Source organism: Gracilinanus agilis, chromosome 5, assembly GCF_016433145.1.
Source record: "Gracilinanus agilis isolate LMUSP501 chromosome 5, AgileGrace, whole genome shotgun sequence".
Lineage (NCBI taxonomy): Eukaryota > Metazoa > Chordata > Mammalia > Didelphimorphia > Didelphidae > Gracilinanus > Gracilinanus agilis.
The window spans coordinates 56,085,712-56,103,607 of record NC_058134.1 but is presented as its reverse complement, the minus strand read 5'-3'; the positions used below and the strand labels follow the sequence as shown (position 1 = coordinate 56,103,607).

General features: G+C 33.4%; 1 protein-coding gene across 1 annotated transcript in view; it reads left to right on the top strand.

The window, feature by feature from the left end:
* MINDY3 (MINDY lysine 48 deubiquitinase 3) overlaps positions 1-17,896 on the top strand; it is a 98,664-nt gene that overhangs the window by 65,377 nt on the left and 15,391 nt on the right. The window contains exon 11 of the mRNA XM_044677273.1: positions 10,692-10,764. Within this exon, the coding sequence (XP_044533208.1) occupies positions 10,692-10,764 (73 nt within the window). The remainder of the gene's footprint in view (positions 1-10,691; positions 10,765-17,896) is intronic.

Here is a 17,896-nt window from a genome sequence, read left to right as displayed (position 1 = left end):
TACTTGATTAAACTTTGGGGATGTATCACTTCACTACCCAAAAAATGATTGTGAATTTTCATGTCAGCCTAATTGATCAATATTTAAAAATGAAAATTTGATACAGTGCAATTGCATAATGCTTTCCAAACCAAATGTATTAAAAATCTTGGCTATTAGGAACTTTTAAAGGAAAATTCAGCATTATGGAAGTCAGATTTTCCATATAACTGATTAGCCATTTGGTGGCATATTTTTCAAATATATTTTACCTTCTTTTGTCTTAATACAGTATCCTGAATAGAATTTAACCTTTATGATTCAGTCATCATTAACATAAAATCAAAGAAATTGAGTGACTTCTCCAAATTCATTGCTGTATTCTGCTATACAAGCAAAAGTGATATCTTCATAAACTACTTAGTTGAAACAATTGTCCCTACTCTAAGTGGTCCTAGCATGATATTTTTTGAGTTTGTGACGTTTTTAGTGTTTTTCACTCCTATCTGTTGTTTGCTATCATTACCCTCTGCTACCAGTGTGCCTACTTGTGGTAGCTTTACTTTTCACTTCTAATTTGCCACTTTTGATCCAAGATTGATTGATCTATCTATCTTTCTATCTGTCTGTCTGTCTGTCTGTCTCATCTGTCATATGTGTGTGGGGGGTTCGGTGTAGTTGTCATTGTTCACTCGTGTTCAACTCTTCATGGTCCCATTTGAGGTTTTCTTGACAAAGATACTGGGGTGGTTTGTCATTTCCTTTTCAAGCTTGTTTTACCGCTAAGGATACTAAAGCCAACAGGGTATAGTGACTTGCCCAGGGTCATACAGCTAATAAGTATCTGAAGTTGGATTTGAACTCAGGAAGACTAGGATTCTTTCTGATTTCCATTGTACTAGCTAATTGCCCTTGTTAGCATACATGTGCTTAAAATAAAATAGTAATTCAATGTGCATTTTAGGTGCTTATGGTCCTTTTTTGTTTGATTTCTGTTTGTTCTGTATTCTTAGAGAAGTGAAGTGGCCAGCTGAGTTAGATTCCTGATTCAAAAAAACTGTTTAATATTTTGGTGAATTTTTTAAAAATTAGCCACCATTTTGGAACATAATCCCTTAGAACACATTTAACTTGTGTAACAGAGTAGGTAATACAGAGAAGGCACTTTGGTATGTTAAGTAGCATGGGAAAGTTAAATTAAAAATTCTGGAGATTATATTAAATTATTTTATAAGCACAATTTGAAATTCTTTTTAAGTCTTCTCTTTTTGTTTTTATATTTCAAATTGTATTTAATCAACTATTGTTGAAGTGTTACTCTTTAAATTATTACTCCTGACATGTATATTCATTTTCCCAGTTCCAGATGTAATTTTGATACTTTTACTCAAACTTTCAATTAGTACTTATTGCCTTACATGATAAAAATTCAAAACTTCTTATCTTGGTATTCATGGCTTGTTATAATCTGACAACAAGATGTAATCTAGAGCTGTGGACTTCAAAGTTCTTGTTTTGAATCTTGTATCAGATACTTCTTAGCTGTGTAACCTTTGGTAAACCACTTGGGCTTTCTGAAAGTCAGTTTTCCTTATTAGTAAAATGAATATAATAATAGTACCTTATAGGAATGTTTGCGAGGATCAGTTGAGATCAGATCATCATATGTGTAATACCTTGTAAAACATAAAGCACCATATAAATGTGTTATTATCTTACTATGTTTCAAAACTGAATTAAGAATTTCCTGAAAATAGCCTGTTCTCCATACTTTTATCCTCTACAGCTGACATGCCTCCATCTTCCCCTCTTTCCTCCCTCTATTGAAATCCCAGCCATCCTTCCAGGACCAACTCAAATGCCAGCTCTTCCTTGAAGGTTAGAATATAACCTAGATTTATAAGGAACAGCTTTCACATGATGCAGACAACTTCCTTTAGCCTAAATTTTTACAGAAGAATTGAGCAAGAGGCAAGAAGGGAAGTTTTCAAAAATGAAATGCTGAAAATGAGTCCAGTGAGAAAGAAGAGAAGGTTGCCTAAAGATACTGCTGGGGATAATTAACTTTTTGTATTTCTTTATTGTATTCAATTGTCAACTGTTTTTTCCCCCTACTACTTATTCCTGTCCACTAGGAAAAGAGGCAGAGAAAGAAAAGAGGGAGGAAAATATTATTTTTCTTTATAAGTTTCCTAGAATCATGGTTGATTGGAATCAATATATCTTTCCAAATTGTTCATTTTTATTAGATCAGTTGTTCTTCTAGTTTTGCTTCCTTCACTATGTATCAAGCTTTTCAGATGTCCCTTTACTACCATCTCTCTCATTTCTTACATTTCTGTAGCATTGCATTATATTCATAAACCACAATTTGTTCATCTATTTCCCCCAACGAATAGTCATCCCCATAGTTTCCTTTTTCCTCCATAATGAACTTTTTTCAGTTGTTGTCCTTCTTAGCTCTGTGCCATATTTGACCTTGTTGATCACCCTCACCTCCTGCTAGCTGTTTCTTAGTGACAGCACTCCTTTTCTGTATGATCCTCCTCAGACTCTTTAGTTACTTCTTTAACTCTTGTCATGCCCATAACTAAGGATATCCCCTTAACCTCTCCTTTGTTTTTCTCATCAGCTATCATCATTTTAATATCTCTATCCAGGTGATTTCAAAATCTTTATATCCAGCCCTACTATCTCTCCAGTGCTATAGACCTTCATTCTAATTGTCTTTTGGACATCTCATACAGGATGTCCCACAGACATCTCGTATTTAGTATGTCCACCCATAGTAAGCAAATTGTTGACTGCCTGAAGTGAACCATCATAGGATCATCAGTTTAGAATGGGTGACTATCTTAGACAATGTCCAGTAATTAGCCAACTTAAATTGGGAGATATGATTGCTAAGCTGCTCTGTCAGTGATCTTTGAAAGATTATGGAAAATTATAGAGATGCCATTGTACTAGAAAAGGATGTGTCCTTATTTTCAAAAGGAAGAGAGAATTGAGTCTGAAAAGTATAAGCTATTGAGATTGATTTCACTCCCTGGCAGAATTATAGGCTTATTTTATTAAAGACATCCCCAGAGCCTAGTATGCTTTGTGGTAAGTAGAAGGCGTTTAATAAATACTAGTTGCTTGATTGGTTAATTAATCAATATCTGTAAAATTAATCAATATCTGTAAAAAGAACTGCTGTTCAAAAGAGCCTAGCACAGCTTCTTCAGGAACATGTCATGCTATGGATAGAACCTAATTTAATATGATCCACCAGTGTTCAAGGTATTGTACTCAACACTTAGGATAGAAAAAATGCCCAAAACAGTTCTTTCTCTCAAGGCTCTAACAATAACTAAATATAAAGTAGATGAGAGGTAATATGGAAAAGGCACTAGAAAGTATAGGGAACTAGAAAGGCCTCCTTCAGAAGTCAGGATTTGACCTGAGTCAGGGAGCTAAAAGCCAGTGAAGCTAAAAGGAGGAGGTGAATGGAACAAAGCATTTCTGGCAGGGGTGACAGCTAATGCAGAGGCGAGGAAACAAGAGATGATACCTTGTTTGAACAACAATAGAAACCAGTGCCCCAAATCACAGTGTGTAGAGGAGAGGCAGGAAGGGATTTATTACAAAGAGCTAGAATGGTTTGCAAATGCAGAAACACTAGGTGCTTTCCCACTAGAAATGAGTAAAACAAGGACATCTCCTTCCACTACTACTTTACAACATAGCTCTTTAAATGCTAGTTATATAGAATATTAAGACAAGAAAAGGAATTTATGACAAATATTGGCAAAGATGAGATAAATATTGACAAAGAAGAGATAAAAATCTTTCTTTTGCAAATGATTTGATTGTATATTTATATTTGTATATTTTTATTTTATATTTAAGAAAACCCCAGAGAATCAACAAAGAAACTAATTGAGATACTTTGGCAAGGTAGCAAGATATAAAATAAAACCACAAAAATTAGCATTTCTAAATAATACTAACAAAGATCAGGAAGAGTCAATAAAAGGAATTCCATTAAAAAAAAAACAACAAAGTACATAAAATATCTGGGGATTAAACTATCAAAACAATATTTCATCTTGAATACTGCACAACAACTATTTATAGAGGCTTAATTGGAGAACTGTTCACTACTTGTGGATGGGCTGTGCCAATAAATATGACTAACAACTCAACCTCAATTGATATACATATTTAGTATTATATTAAATTACTGAGTAGATACACTTTAAAACAAGACCAATTTTAGCCACATTCATGAGGGTGGGGGAGGTTAGGCTCTTAAGGAGAAAAATGAAGAAAAAAGTATTAAGAAAGGAGTATAATGCCACATTTCAAATTGTATTGTGAAGCAATAGTCATCAAAATTCTTTGATACTGTTTAAAAACAAAAGTGTAGATTAGTGGAACAGTAAAAAAGAACTTTGGGATGAATAAAGTAAAGAGTGGAGAAAAGTTAGCAAACAACATTATAAAAAATTTGAAATGCAGAATATATAATGAATTGACATGATTCTGTAACATCAAAATCTTTTCCCCAGTTAGTAGTCAAAAGATATGAATGTACAATTTAAAAATAATTTCAGATTATAAATGTCTTTGAAAATAAATTCTTCTAGTCACTAAGTGACATGCATATCCATTTTGAATTGTCACCGTAAGCCATACAGATCGGCAAAGATCAAAGATGGAAATTTTCAGTCAATATTAAAGAACATATGGTAATAAAGGCATTCTGATTCATAACTAATGTTGCTATATGAAGTGATCTAACTATTTTGGATTCCAGTTTATAATTATATAAGAAAAGCAATTAAATCAAAAGTTTATGATTTTTTTTGTGTCATGCTTTGTCAGTCTGGACCCCATCTCATATTTTAAATGCATAAAACAAAATAGAATTACAAAGGAAACCTACAAAGAAACAGTTCTATTAACATAGAGTTATAAAATATTTTAAAACATGGCAGTGGACTAAAAAACAGACCTCTGGCACTGTGTCTTTCCCCCACACAAACTTCAGAAAATGAAACTACAGAAAAGAGACGACTACTGTAATACCAAAATAGTCATAGACACCCTTTGTGGAAGTAAAGAACTGGAAAACAAAGTCGGTGCCCATCTAAATGGGAGTGGTTGGGGAAAAAAACGAATCTAGATTCATATATTAGAAATTCAGAGAAACCTGGAAAGATTTTGAAAAACTGCCTCAATGAAATAAGCTAACCTAAAGAAACCAAGCTGAATAACTACAACATTGTAAATGAAGTAATCACTAAAAGGATCAACTCTAAGCAGGAGGGTAAGGAAGGGGGCATGATAATAAAAATCATAGAGAAAAGGAAAGGAAACCTACCTTCTTTTTTCCTCTAGAGTACAAAAGTGGTAGATTAGTAGGATAGTATGCCATGTTAGAGATGTATTTTGTAATATGCTATACATGTTTTCTTCTTTGTTCGGTATAACAGGGATGAGAGAACACTAGAGACAAAGCATTTTAAATGTCAGAGTTATATGCCATCTAAAGAAACTTTGCTGACTTTCTTTTTTTTATATGCATAGCTACCTGATTAGAGGATAGTTTGATCAGATAGTAGTCTGACTAAACATTAGAATAGGTTATCTGGTATAGTGAGACACTCCATCCCTAAATTGTTTAAAAGCAGACCTTTTAAAAATGCACCTTTTAGGGAGCAGCTGGGTAGCTCAGTGGATTGAGAGCCAGGCCTAGAGACGGGAAGTCCTAGGTTCAAATCCGGCCTCAGACACTTCTCAGCTGTGTGACCCTGGGCAAGTCACTTGACCCCCATTGCCTACCCTTACCACTTGTCTACCAAGGAGCCAATACACAGAAGTTAAGGGTTTTAAAAAATGCACCTTTTAAAATTATGTAGGCCTTTATTTGACTTGTGGCAAGGATCCCAGGTCATACCACCCTTTCAGCTCTATAATTTTAGAATGGTTTAAGTTAAATAAGGCCACCCTCATTTTGAAAAGACCTGTAAAGGTAAGGTTATCTAATGAAGATGGGTACAAGAAGGATTTATATCAGATGGTGATGCTGATTAGAATATAATAATAAAAAATCCTCTCCTGAATGGCTCTTCCTACCCATTTCTTTTTTTTTTTTTTCTCTAGCCTTTATAGGAGTTAGAAGCTTTACTTTTGAGAGAGAAGAAACCAGAAGGGTAAACTCTCTTCCTCTTTACTTACAAGTTACCATACTATAAGAAAATCCTAGGCTACTATCTCAGTAGCCCACATTTATACTTGATATTGAAAAAAATAGTAAGAAATCCTACATTGTCTAATTTCTAGTGTACTGAGAAGATAATATTAAAAAAATATCAAACTGAGTCCGGTTGATGATTAGTTCAGAACTACAATTTTTGTTATTGTTGAGTTGTTTCAATCATGTTCATCTCTTTGTAACCTCATTTGAGATTTTCTTGACAAAGATCTTGGAATGGTTTGCTATTTCCTTCTCCAGTTCATTTTATAGATGAGGAAACTGGACCAGCAGAATTAAGTGACTTGCCCTGGGTCACACAGCTAGGAAGTATTTGTACAAAACCGTACAATATTGTATGCTAATAGTTCAAAACTGTATTCTATCTTTGATAGTACTATAGTGGCATAATATTTTGTATATTGTAGTAACATCTAGGAATCTTAAATATTATATCTCAAATCATAATCTGTTTCATTGGGATTTAAAATTGTATTCATATCTATCATTAAAAAGCATTATAATCATAATAATCAGGTAGATTTGTTATCAAATGAAATTTTATTTAAATAATCATGCTTTGGGAACAGGAAGTATTTCTTCTATTTTCTTCTTTTGTTTGGTTTTTAATAATTTTTTATCTATCTCCCGTGTTAGAATGCAGTTTCTATTTTCATTCCTAAAATAAGGTTTTAAATTTTCTTTGCACAAAAACAGAATGCCACTGTTAATTTAAAAAAGTATATGAGATAATCATTCTGAACTGCTTGGGAATGATGAACTACTCAGGTGCTGTTGTAGCTCTTAAGATGTCCAAACATTGTAGATATAATTTTGGAATTATGCAGAAAGAGTAACTAAGCTGTTCATAAGTGGTCCATAGGTCTCACTATTGGGCATTTGCCCAAAGAAGGTCAAAGATAGAATGGGGAAACATGCTGTGGAAAGTTGGCAGATTTCTATTTCTGTTAGCAGGTTTGACAAATAGCTAGTTGCTTCAGTGCCCTTAGTAGGAATATACCAACCTCCATCACTCTTCTCTTCTTCTTCTTCTTGCCATTATTAGATGATCTCTCATCTCTCCATCACCTGTGAATCCATATCTGTCATTCTTGACTGGACTGGAAAGCACCTCTCTATGATCCTCTCTAGCAAAAGTTGCCTGTTTGTTTCTTAGTTCCTTGGCTTTGGGGTCCTTCCCTTTCTTTGTGATGGTCTTACAACCTCCCAACTCAGCTCAGGTTTTCCCTTCTTCTCAAGAACTGTTTTCTTTGTTTTCACATCCTTTCTTTTTTAAGGAACACTTCATGAGATTCTGTCAGTCAGCCAACTAACATTTTTTAAGCTCCTCTTCTGCAGAGAATACAAATACAAAGAGTGGAACCTATTTTCATGAAACTTAACATTTTAATGGGGAGACAAAAGTACATACATAAGTACATACATAAGTGTTAAAAAAATAAATATGAAGTAGTTAAATCTAAAATAATTTTGGAGGGAAGATACTAGCAGTTGCTGGGTAAGTCCTCTGTGGCACTTGAGCTGCTTCTAGGAGGCAGAGGGAAAGAGGGGATGCCTTCCAAGCATGTCGTAGCTCATGCAAAGGGGAGGAGGCAGGAGATAGAGGGCCCTGTATGTGGAGCAGAGGGACAGCTAATTGGTCTGGATTGTAAAGGATAAAAGAGTAGTAATGTTCAACGAGAATAGAAAGATATATTGGAATACGTTGGCAAAGGGTTTTGAAACCCTACCAGTTTATATTTTGTTCTAGGGGCAATAGGGAGCTGCTAAAGTTGATATGGTCATGTCTGTACTTCAGACCCCTTTGGTAGCTATGTGAAAGATGGCCTGCAATAATGAAAGACTTGAGGTGGAGAAACTAATTGTGAGACTGCTGCAGAAATCTGTCTAGGTGAAAGGTGACAAGGAGCTCACCTTTGGTAGTTGCTCTGTGAGTTGTATGTGAAAGACACCATGGAGGTAGAAATGCCAAGATTTGGGTATCTGGGTAGAGAGTGAAATTGCGGATGATGCCAAAGTTAGGAACAGAAGCCTCCAGAATGTAGTGTAGGAAGGTGTTGAAGAGAAGAGGGTTTGAGGAAACATAGGACATGCTGAGTTTGGGATATCTCTAGAACTTCCACTTTGGAATGCTCAGTGGACACTCAATGTGGGAATTAACTTCAGGGGAGAGATGGAGCTGTATATGTAGACCTATGAGTCACCTGTGTACATAGGATGATTAATACAATGGGTAACTAAAGAGGTTACTGAGAGAAGAGAGAAGAAAAGGGGCCCAGGACAGTTCTTTAGGAACAAGCACAGGATAAAGAGCTATCAAGGAGGTGGAGTGGTTCAGCTGGTAGAAGGAGAACCAGGAGAGAGCTGAGGAGTGAGGATCCAAAAGGAGAGACAGATGATCTTAGCGTTACAAATTCTTATAACTTTTAAACTACAATGGACCAGGTCATTAGGATAAGAAACATTTACTAATATTAATTTATTAAAGTTGAAATTTGTTTTGAGTTTAGCAAAATGCCTTTTTAGCATATCAAAGGGAATAAAGAAGCAACCCGTAATTCTCTTTTCTCACAAAGCAGTTTGTATTATTAAGAAGTGGATCTTTCTTGTATGGAAGGTGCATCATGTGGGGCCCATCGAGATAGGGCAGCCAGGTGGCACAGTGAATAGAGACTCTGGGAATCTGGAAGACTCAACTCTGTGAGTTCATATCTGGCCTTAGATATTTATTAGTTGTGTGACCCTGCTCAAGCCCCTTTACCCTATTTGCCTCAGTTTCCTCATCTGTAAAAAGGAGCTGGAGAAGGAAAAAGGCATTCCACTCTAGTATCTTTTCCAAAAAAAAAGTCAAATGGGATCGTGAAGATCATCAGACATGACTGAAATCATTCAACTGAATTTAGTTCACAAGGTTTAGAACTTAAATTTTGCATTTTGGAAAAAATTGTGAAAATTCTCTTTGGGTTATTCAAATACATATTTTTAAGATGTTTCACACTTCTCCATTTCAAATGGTACATTTGTGAGTTGCCTTTTGAAAACGAAAAACACGTTATTTTTAGAACTATTAGCTACCAAAAAAATCAAGATAACCTTTTTTCAGAAGAATTCAAAATATGTTCAGTGATACAGTTTATCTAGTTAAGGTTTTTATCCTAATTTTTCAATGCCCTATCAAATTCCAACATGTCTCCCACAATTATTACTTTATGATGTTTTATTTATATTTGTATGTTATTTATATTATGTTATAATATCATTATGGTTACATGATCTCTACTAAAGAAGCCAGAAGTCTTTTCTCAGTCCTCGTCATCTGCATGCAGCTCTCTTTGGAGCTTTTGGTATTGCTGATCATCCAGTCTTTCTTGAAGCTTTCTCTTGGTTTTTTTCCAACCTCTTTGATGAATTGTTGTCTTCATTCCTAACTGATTCTTCATCCTCCACTCATTGTGGATATTGCAAAAGACTCAAGTGTCTAACGTGATTTCTCTAGTTAAAAAAAAATTAAATCTCTGCACTGTGCAAAGCATTATGGGAAAATAGCATAAGGGCCCACAGCCAGCATAGCTCAATGTTGGGACTTTGATTTAGATCTTCAGATTCTTGCGTCCAGCTTTCCATTCACTATACTTCCTGCCTCAGCTAGACATACGTGAGAATACATAAAGAGACTTAACTATAACTCAAAAGTGAATTGCCAAGTTGTATCTGTGGAGGGAGTTTCCAGTACTGGAGGTTCCCTTACATAAATCACAAGGCAATAGCTAAACTCGTCCCCCTTTCCCTGGCCCCTCCCAAAGAATGTGAAGAACATATGACTGAAGGCTTACAGGTGAAGTTCCAAATGTCTTTTTTGAAAGTTTGGTAAAATGGTAATGTATGCTGTCATGGGGAAGTTCATTATGGAGGATAAAAACTATTTTATCTTACTTGATTTTAGTTTATATAAGACATTCAGACTGACATTATCACTGGTGGGTGGCTTGCTATGAGAGTTCGTGGATCTGACATAGATCTTGATTTAATGGGTTTTTCAATATATTAGTCATATCATAGAGTACACCATGCCATCAACTATTCTGAACAAAAATGTATAAGAACTACCTGGCTGTCACTAATAAACATTCTGAAGACTTAGAACTATTTTGAGTTATGCCTCTTGCTTCCCAGTGAGACAGTAATGTCAAACAAATAAGTACTGTTGTTGATTCTATTCTGTTTAGTTTTGATAAAGAAATTTTGTAGTTTACTTTTGTTGACGCTAATTGCCCTTAAGATGATTTTTATCATCCTTATTTGTGTACAAGTTATATCCTTCTAATGAAATATAAGCTCCTTGACAATAGGAATTGTTTTGTTTTTCTTTGCATTACCAGTGCCTCACATGGTGCCTCACATGTGTTTGTTAAATTAAGTAGATTGCATTTGAAGATTTTTATCTTTTCAGGATATGGCCTTAGTTGCCCCTGAAGCTCCTTCAGAACAAGCCAGGAGAGTTTTTCAAACTTATGACCCTGAAGGTAAGGAACTTCATTATTTTCCTTTTGGTGACTTCATCTTTCTATATGTCTTACATGTGTGTATTATGTGTGTGTGCATGTATATATGTGCTATTTCTGTGCTATATATGTGTACTCATGTGTATATTCTGCATAAGTTTACACACTTGTGTGCACATATATAATCATATTCATCTTGGACTTTACAAAAAATTAAGCATATTATTAAATTGAATAAAAGGAAAATATACTTCTCAAAAAGTGAAAAATAGAACAGAGGAAAAGAGTCATCAAGCTTAACATTAGCCAGATAACACTTAGGTGAAAATTTTACATTTATTATGAACTTAACAATCATCCACAAACCTACATATTTTGTTGTACAATAAAAAGACTGTATTTGAAACTATGGAATTATGTTACATACTTTATTTTTAAGATGTTTTATTGATTTATTTTTGCATTTGTCAGTTTCTACTTTCCCACCTCCCTTCCTCCAAGTAAAAGACTTATTCCCTGTATAAAGGATATATTATAACAAATTTAATAAAGGAAAACAAGACATTGGTCTCGTTTTGTACCTCTAAGTCTAACGTCTCTCTGCCAAGATGTGGGAAGTATATTTCATCATCAGTCACCTGAAGTCTCAATTGTTCTTTAATTGATTGGAATACTATAACCCCCTTAAAGTTATTTTTCTTTTCTCTAGTTAACATGTAAATTGCCCTGATTTCACTCATTTCATTCTGAATCATTTCAGAAATCTTTCCAAATTTCTCTAAATCCATCATATTCTTCATTTCTTAAGCTGTAGTAACATTACATTCATATACTATAATTTGGTCAGCCATTCCCTGATTGATTAGTACACACTTTAACAACTAAAAGAATTGCAGCAAGTATTTTCCTGTGTATTTACCATCCCTTTTTGACCTCCTTGTTATATGCCTGATGATGTTTTTATAGATAATTTAGTGACTTTTTAGCACTACAAGATTACTCATCTCAATGTATACTTAGATAGTCCTTTAAATAGTGGGTGCGAATTGTTCACACAGTATCCCAACTCGAAGGTCATATTTATGTCTTTATATTTTAAAAGGGCCACAAACCAATAGTTTGTGATATTTGAAAATGAGCTATCTGTATTTTCTTTTTAATCAAAATATGATTGGTTAAAATGTACCTTTATAAGATATTTCAGTTTTCAAAATAACTGGACTAGTTCATGTATCCACCAACAGTTTATCAGTGTCCCCTGTCTTCTCACAGTCCTTCCAGCAATTGCCATTTTACTCTTCTGTCATCTTTACCAACCTAGTGGCTATAAGGTGAATCTCAGAGTTATTTCAATTTGTATGTTTCTTATTGGTGGTAATTCAGAGCATTTTTTCACTTGTTGATAGCTTCCATGTACTAATTTGAAAATTGCTTATTTATATCCTTTTATTTTCTGCCTAGGAATAGCATCTGCCCTAGATTTGTATGAGTTCTTTATGAGTCTTGGCACTAGACATTTATCAGAAAAATTTGATCAAAAGTTTTGTTTTTTGCCTAGTTAACAATTTCTCTTCTCATTCTATTTTCATTTGCTTGTTAGATTTTGTTTAAGGCACAATTTGAAAAGAGAACTAACATATCTTCTGAAATAGACATTATCGATATCTTATTCATGAATTTCAAATTCCAAACTTCTAAGTTTTAAGTATGCAGTTTATAAAATTAAACTTCAGAAGTTATATAGGTCAAATGTTTTGGTCACAGCATCAAGATTTAATTATTTAAATTTGCTAAATATTCAGGGCATTGCATCTACATTTTTTATCTGAAAATGGCATTTCCAAATGATGTCTGGTATTATATGGAAGTTATTACATGGAAGACATTTGCCAAAGTGTATATGAATGTAATGTGAATGTATTGTGCCATGAAAAGGAGAAATCCAAGTATGACTTAAATAAACTGGGAAGATTTGTATGAACAGATAGTGAATTGAGCAGAACTAGGAAGAAAATATTTACAGTGACTACCACATTATAAGGGAAAAATTGTAGAATTCCCAAGAACAATAATAAATGTAACAATCAAGGACAAATCCAGATGACTGTTAGTAAATTATTCCCCATCTCATAGAAGAGACATGATGAACTAGAGGTAGAGAATGAAATCCAAACTTAGCCACGTATTAATTTGTTTTGCTTTACTTATTTGTAATAAGGGAATGTTTGAGAAATTGAGCAAGATGTGGGGAAAGGTGAAACCCTTAGGGAGAGGAATAAATAGTGATAAAGGTACAAGGAGAAAAGAAAAGAATAAAAATAGCATCAGTATAACATTTAAAAAAAGAGACAAGAAGGGAGTTCAGGAAAAGAAAAACAAGGAGGGCAATATTGGAAATACTATGTTAAATTTAGTATCTATTTTTAAAAGAAGTATGTAGTAGACTCATGATGTCATGTATAGTCTTCTTTCTGTTTTTTAATTAATGAGATATTCCTTTTTTATTGATTTTTAAAATATAAAAAAAAATTTCAAGTAAGTTCCCTTTCTTGCCAGTGTCACCAGTATTCTATGCATTTACCAGATTCATGGTCTTAGGTATTAGTACTTTTTTTACCTTACATGCCCACTTTTTTCCTAGCTAAAAGCTTTTATCTCATAGGAATATTCCTATCCCCAAATCCTGTTTTTATTTTCTGATTTTGAAACATCAAAATATTTTGGAAAAAAATCCTAGACTTACAGTAAAATTATATGGATTTAAATTCTGCAATAGTCACTACTTCCTGGTTAGCCTTCGTTTTTTCAACTTTAAAATTCATGTAGTAGATATGTTCTAAGTACCTTTAAAAATGTGTTAATGCAATCAAATGATAGGATGTTCATGGAAGGTCTTTGTAGCATGGCATAATGTAAGTGTGAACTAATTGCTTGATGAAAGACATCAAAAACACTCATTGAAAATACCTTGACACTTATTCTCCCTGATATACTCAAAAATCACTTTTTTCCTTGTGAGTAAGGAAATAATAGGAATTTTTTATTGTCTGATTTAGAATCAAATACTGAGTAATTAATTGCTTCTATTCTTAGACTGCTTCATCTTATCCCTAATAATCCTTCCTACATTTCCTAATTTATAAAGTAAGAAGTTTAAAATGACCTTTTTCCTCCATTTGAATTTTATTATGTTTTTACTTAGACATGGTTGAGGTAGTAAATTGTTTTAAAAAGGCTTAGAATGTTAACTGTTGTAATTTTGCACGTATGATTCACTGAATTCCTTACCTTCTTAGTAAGTCTTCTAGATGCCCCATCACTAAGTCACTTAACTCTTTAATCATTCAGTCATCAACATTTATTGAGTAATCAATGGCTATAGGTGTCATGGAGATTATAAAAAACAGACCAAAAATACATTCTCATATTACAGATCCAAGTGATGATATTTCAGAGAATTAAAAACTTGGGAACCAAAGGAAGGGCAGTATTATTCAGTGATATAAAAATGGAAAGAGATTCCTTTTTTTAAAAGTATTTTAGCTTCAGTAGGTTAAATTTCAGGTGTCAAAAGGTCTGCATTAGGAGCTATTTTGGCAGTGAGGTTAGATAGAGAGAGCTCTGGATCTGGACTTGAGAAGAAGACTTGAGTTCAGATCTACCTTAGATATTTACTAGCTGTATGACACTTGACAAGTCACTTTATCTATTTGCCTCAATTTCCTCACCTATAAAATGAGTTTAATATTAAATAGCACCTACTTTCCAGGTTCGTTCTAAAGATAAATGAATTTGTAAAGCTCATAGTATATTATGTAGCACATAATGGTATTATATAAATGTTTATTTTTCCCCTCTAATCACATGGAAAAGCATGGGATGTTGTAGCTATGTAAAAATGTAGATATGAAATAGAATAGAGAAATATAGATATAAAATCATCTACATACAGGTAATAGTTAAACTTTTGATTATTTTTGTACTGAATTTTCCAAATTATATTTGAAAGGAAATCTTGTTTCCAAGACTCATCTGTTTTGCCTTCTTGGTGCTTTCTAATTCACTGGACCAGAAAGAGCCACATATTCCTTATTACTCACTATCATTCCTGACTTTTATCATTTATCATTCAAAACTTTTATTTGTTTTTATCATTCAAAAACTTCTTTTTTGAGTTTGTTTGAAAAGTTCTGTGGCAGGGAAGTAGGTTTTCTTGACTATTAGTTCTGTCCAGCATCCTATATCACTTTTCAATTCCAATAATTTTTAAAGCAAAAGTATCCAAATTACTACTTTATTTACCCTTCCCCAATTCACTCAGTAGACTTCAGTATTTTTCTCTGCATATTAGAGACTAATAATTATCTTAATTTGCTTATGTTTTTTTAAAATGAGGTCTAAGATTTTATATACATAAATATAATGTATATTTTTTAAATTGTTTATTTCATCATTTGGAATTCTACCAGCATTTTAATTTTAGAAAGGCCTTGGCAGATCAGCTTCCATTACTCACTTCCCAGCCTATGGAGTAATCCTTAATTCAACAGTAAAAATAAACACTATTCCATGTGCTCAAGGTCTAAAGGAAATCATGCAGCAGGCTTAATGAAAATCAGGCTGTGGATCTAAGAGAAATGTAATAGTTTGATATCCTTGTCTAATTAGTTCCTATTTGTTTCTGTGTGAATATGTGTGTGTACTGAAATGTGCTAATGTAACATAATTTTTTTTTAAGTTGGAAACACTTAGATTTCAGATTAAGCATAAAGATTAAACATAAAGTGGACAAATGAAAATGGAATCAAAATATATATGGAATAACAAATAATTGTTATGGTTCTAAACTTTTTTAGGCTATTAAAATTTGTTATATCTTCATGTCATGTTCTATGAATCTAGAGCTCATTCTAGAGCAGGATTCAAAGGAATCAAAGGCATTTAGTTTTGCTGAACTATCAATTAGTCATTTAATAAACACTTAATGATGTTTTTTGTTTGCTTCATCTTATCTCAGTTCACTAAACTTTTGGGTAAACTCAGTGAAGGCCCCAAACATTTCCATATATCCTTTATCCTTTGGATCATTTATATTTGTGATTAGAAACAGAAAAGATGGAGGGAAAAATAGTACATCTCTCTGTCTTAGCTGTGTGAAGTCCAGCTTTGTGATTTCCTCCTAGTACAAAAGCAGTCACATTCCCAACTCCCTTACTCCATCAGGACTCACTTAGCATTAATTATTCTTTGGCTCTGCAGTTTCTGTGGTTTTTAGTATTGGCTTTCTGCCATTTTTTTTAATTGCTATTTTTTTAAACAGACTGTCCTTTTTTTTTCTCTTGGAACCTTTAAAAGCACAATTCAAATAAAAGCTCTTAAAATGAGTTGTACAATGGTTTCCTCTCATCATCCCTGCCACTTCTTATTTTCTACTTCTCTTTGCCTCCACTTAACCCATTTTTTAATATCAAAATTTTAGAGCGTTGAGACGCTGTAGTGTCAGTCAAATCCAATCCCCTTATTTTACAAATATGGAAACTGAGTCACAAGTAAATTGCCCAGTTTCACAACTAATAAGTGACTGAAGTGAGTTTTGAACTCAGGTCTTCCTGACTTCAAGTTCAGGGCCCTATCACTATATCATACTTTCATACGTAACACTACCTCATTTCTAGAAACATTTCTAGGTCTTGACTTTTGTAACCTTGTGAATAGAGCAGAAACCAATCAGACCTTGACCAATATGTTTTTTTAAATCCCTTTGAAATTTATATTTTTATATCTATATAGCACAAGTATCCCCCAATATCTTCCTTCAATCACTGGTTTCTCTATTATGTCAATTTCTTTAAAATGCTGGTTTCTTGGATACTAGATTACTAAAGTTTTTACACATATTTTGAGAAGTTGCATTTCTATTCCTTTTCTAAAAGTGATGGTTCTATTTAAACCTTTATACGTATGGTTAGATATAAAATGAAATAAGAGAAAGCTATAGGCATTCTTTGTACCTTACTTATCTCAAACTATATTTACTTGAAGTTGTGAATATATTTCAGATTGCTTAAGATATTCAACATGTTTTACAATAATATGGAAATAGGTCTTGATCAATGACAAATGTAAAACCCAGTGGAATTGTGCAATCGGCTATGGTAGCGGGTGAGGGAGAGGAGGGAAAGAACATCCTCTAACCATGGGAAAACATTCTAAATTAATTAATTAATTAAAAGTTTCAGTGGCAACAAAAAGATTTTCAACATATTAAGTATTTTCTTAAAGTTTAAGAATAATATATGTGGAAATAATAGTGCCATAAAAAGGTTCCATTTTTTATGTATACATTCCTAGGTTTGTGTGTTTATTTGAAGGAATTCAAGCAATGTTTTATGGAAGCTGTTCATGTGAGGTTAAAGCTAGAACATATTGTAGATCAGCAATGTCAAATTCAAATAAAAATGGATTCCAGGCAGACTGCTCATTGCCTTAGAAAACTACAAATTATATCATTATCTATGATGTCTTATATTTTTATTATTTAAACATTTCTCAATTACATTTTTATCTGATTCAGGCTATACTTGGGAGTTTTGCAGGCTGCAAGTTTAACATTTCTGGTGCACATGAAGCAAAAGTTGTAGATGTAATCCCAGTAAAGCCCAATAAACTTTGTATGTGTCAACAAATAAAACTTCTTTAGCCTAAAATTATCAACAACATAATAGATATTTTCCATTTACCAAAAGGGAACCTAGTGAGCATACATGGATAGTTTAGCATCATCCATTACTATACAAAAGTAGAGTTATCTAATATATGTGCTATGGCTCATGAAGAGAAACTTGCTGATTTTCACATTGAGATCTTTCTCTAGATAGCCCAATAAGTTCTATTCAGTTTTGGAAAATGATTTAATATTATTAATTCTGAACATATCTAAGCAGAATAAATGGTTAATATCTCTTTTTCTGCCCAGAGTTCTCTAAGCCTAAAGGACTCATAAGCACTTAAATTTATCCTTTTTTTAAATTTCCACTTAACTATATTAAAATACCTTCACATGTGGGGCAGCTGGGTAGCTCAGTGGAGTGAGAGTCAGGCCTAGAGATAGGAGGTCCTAGGTTCAAACCCGGCCTCAGCCACTTCCCAGCTG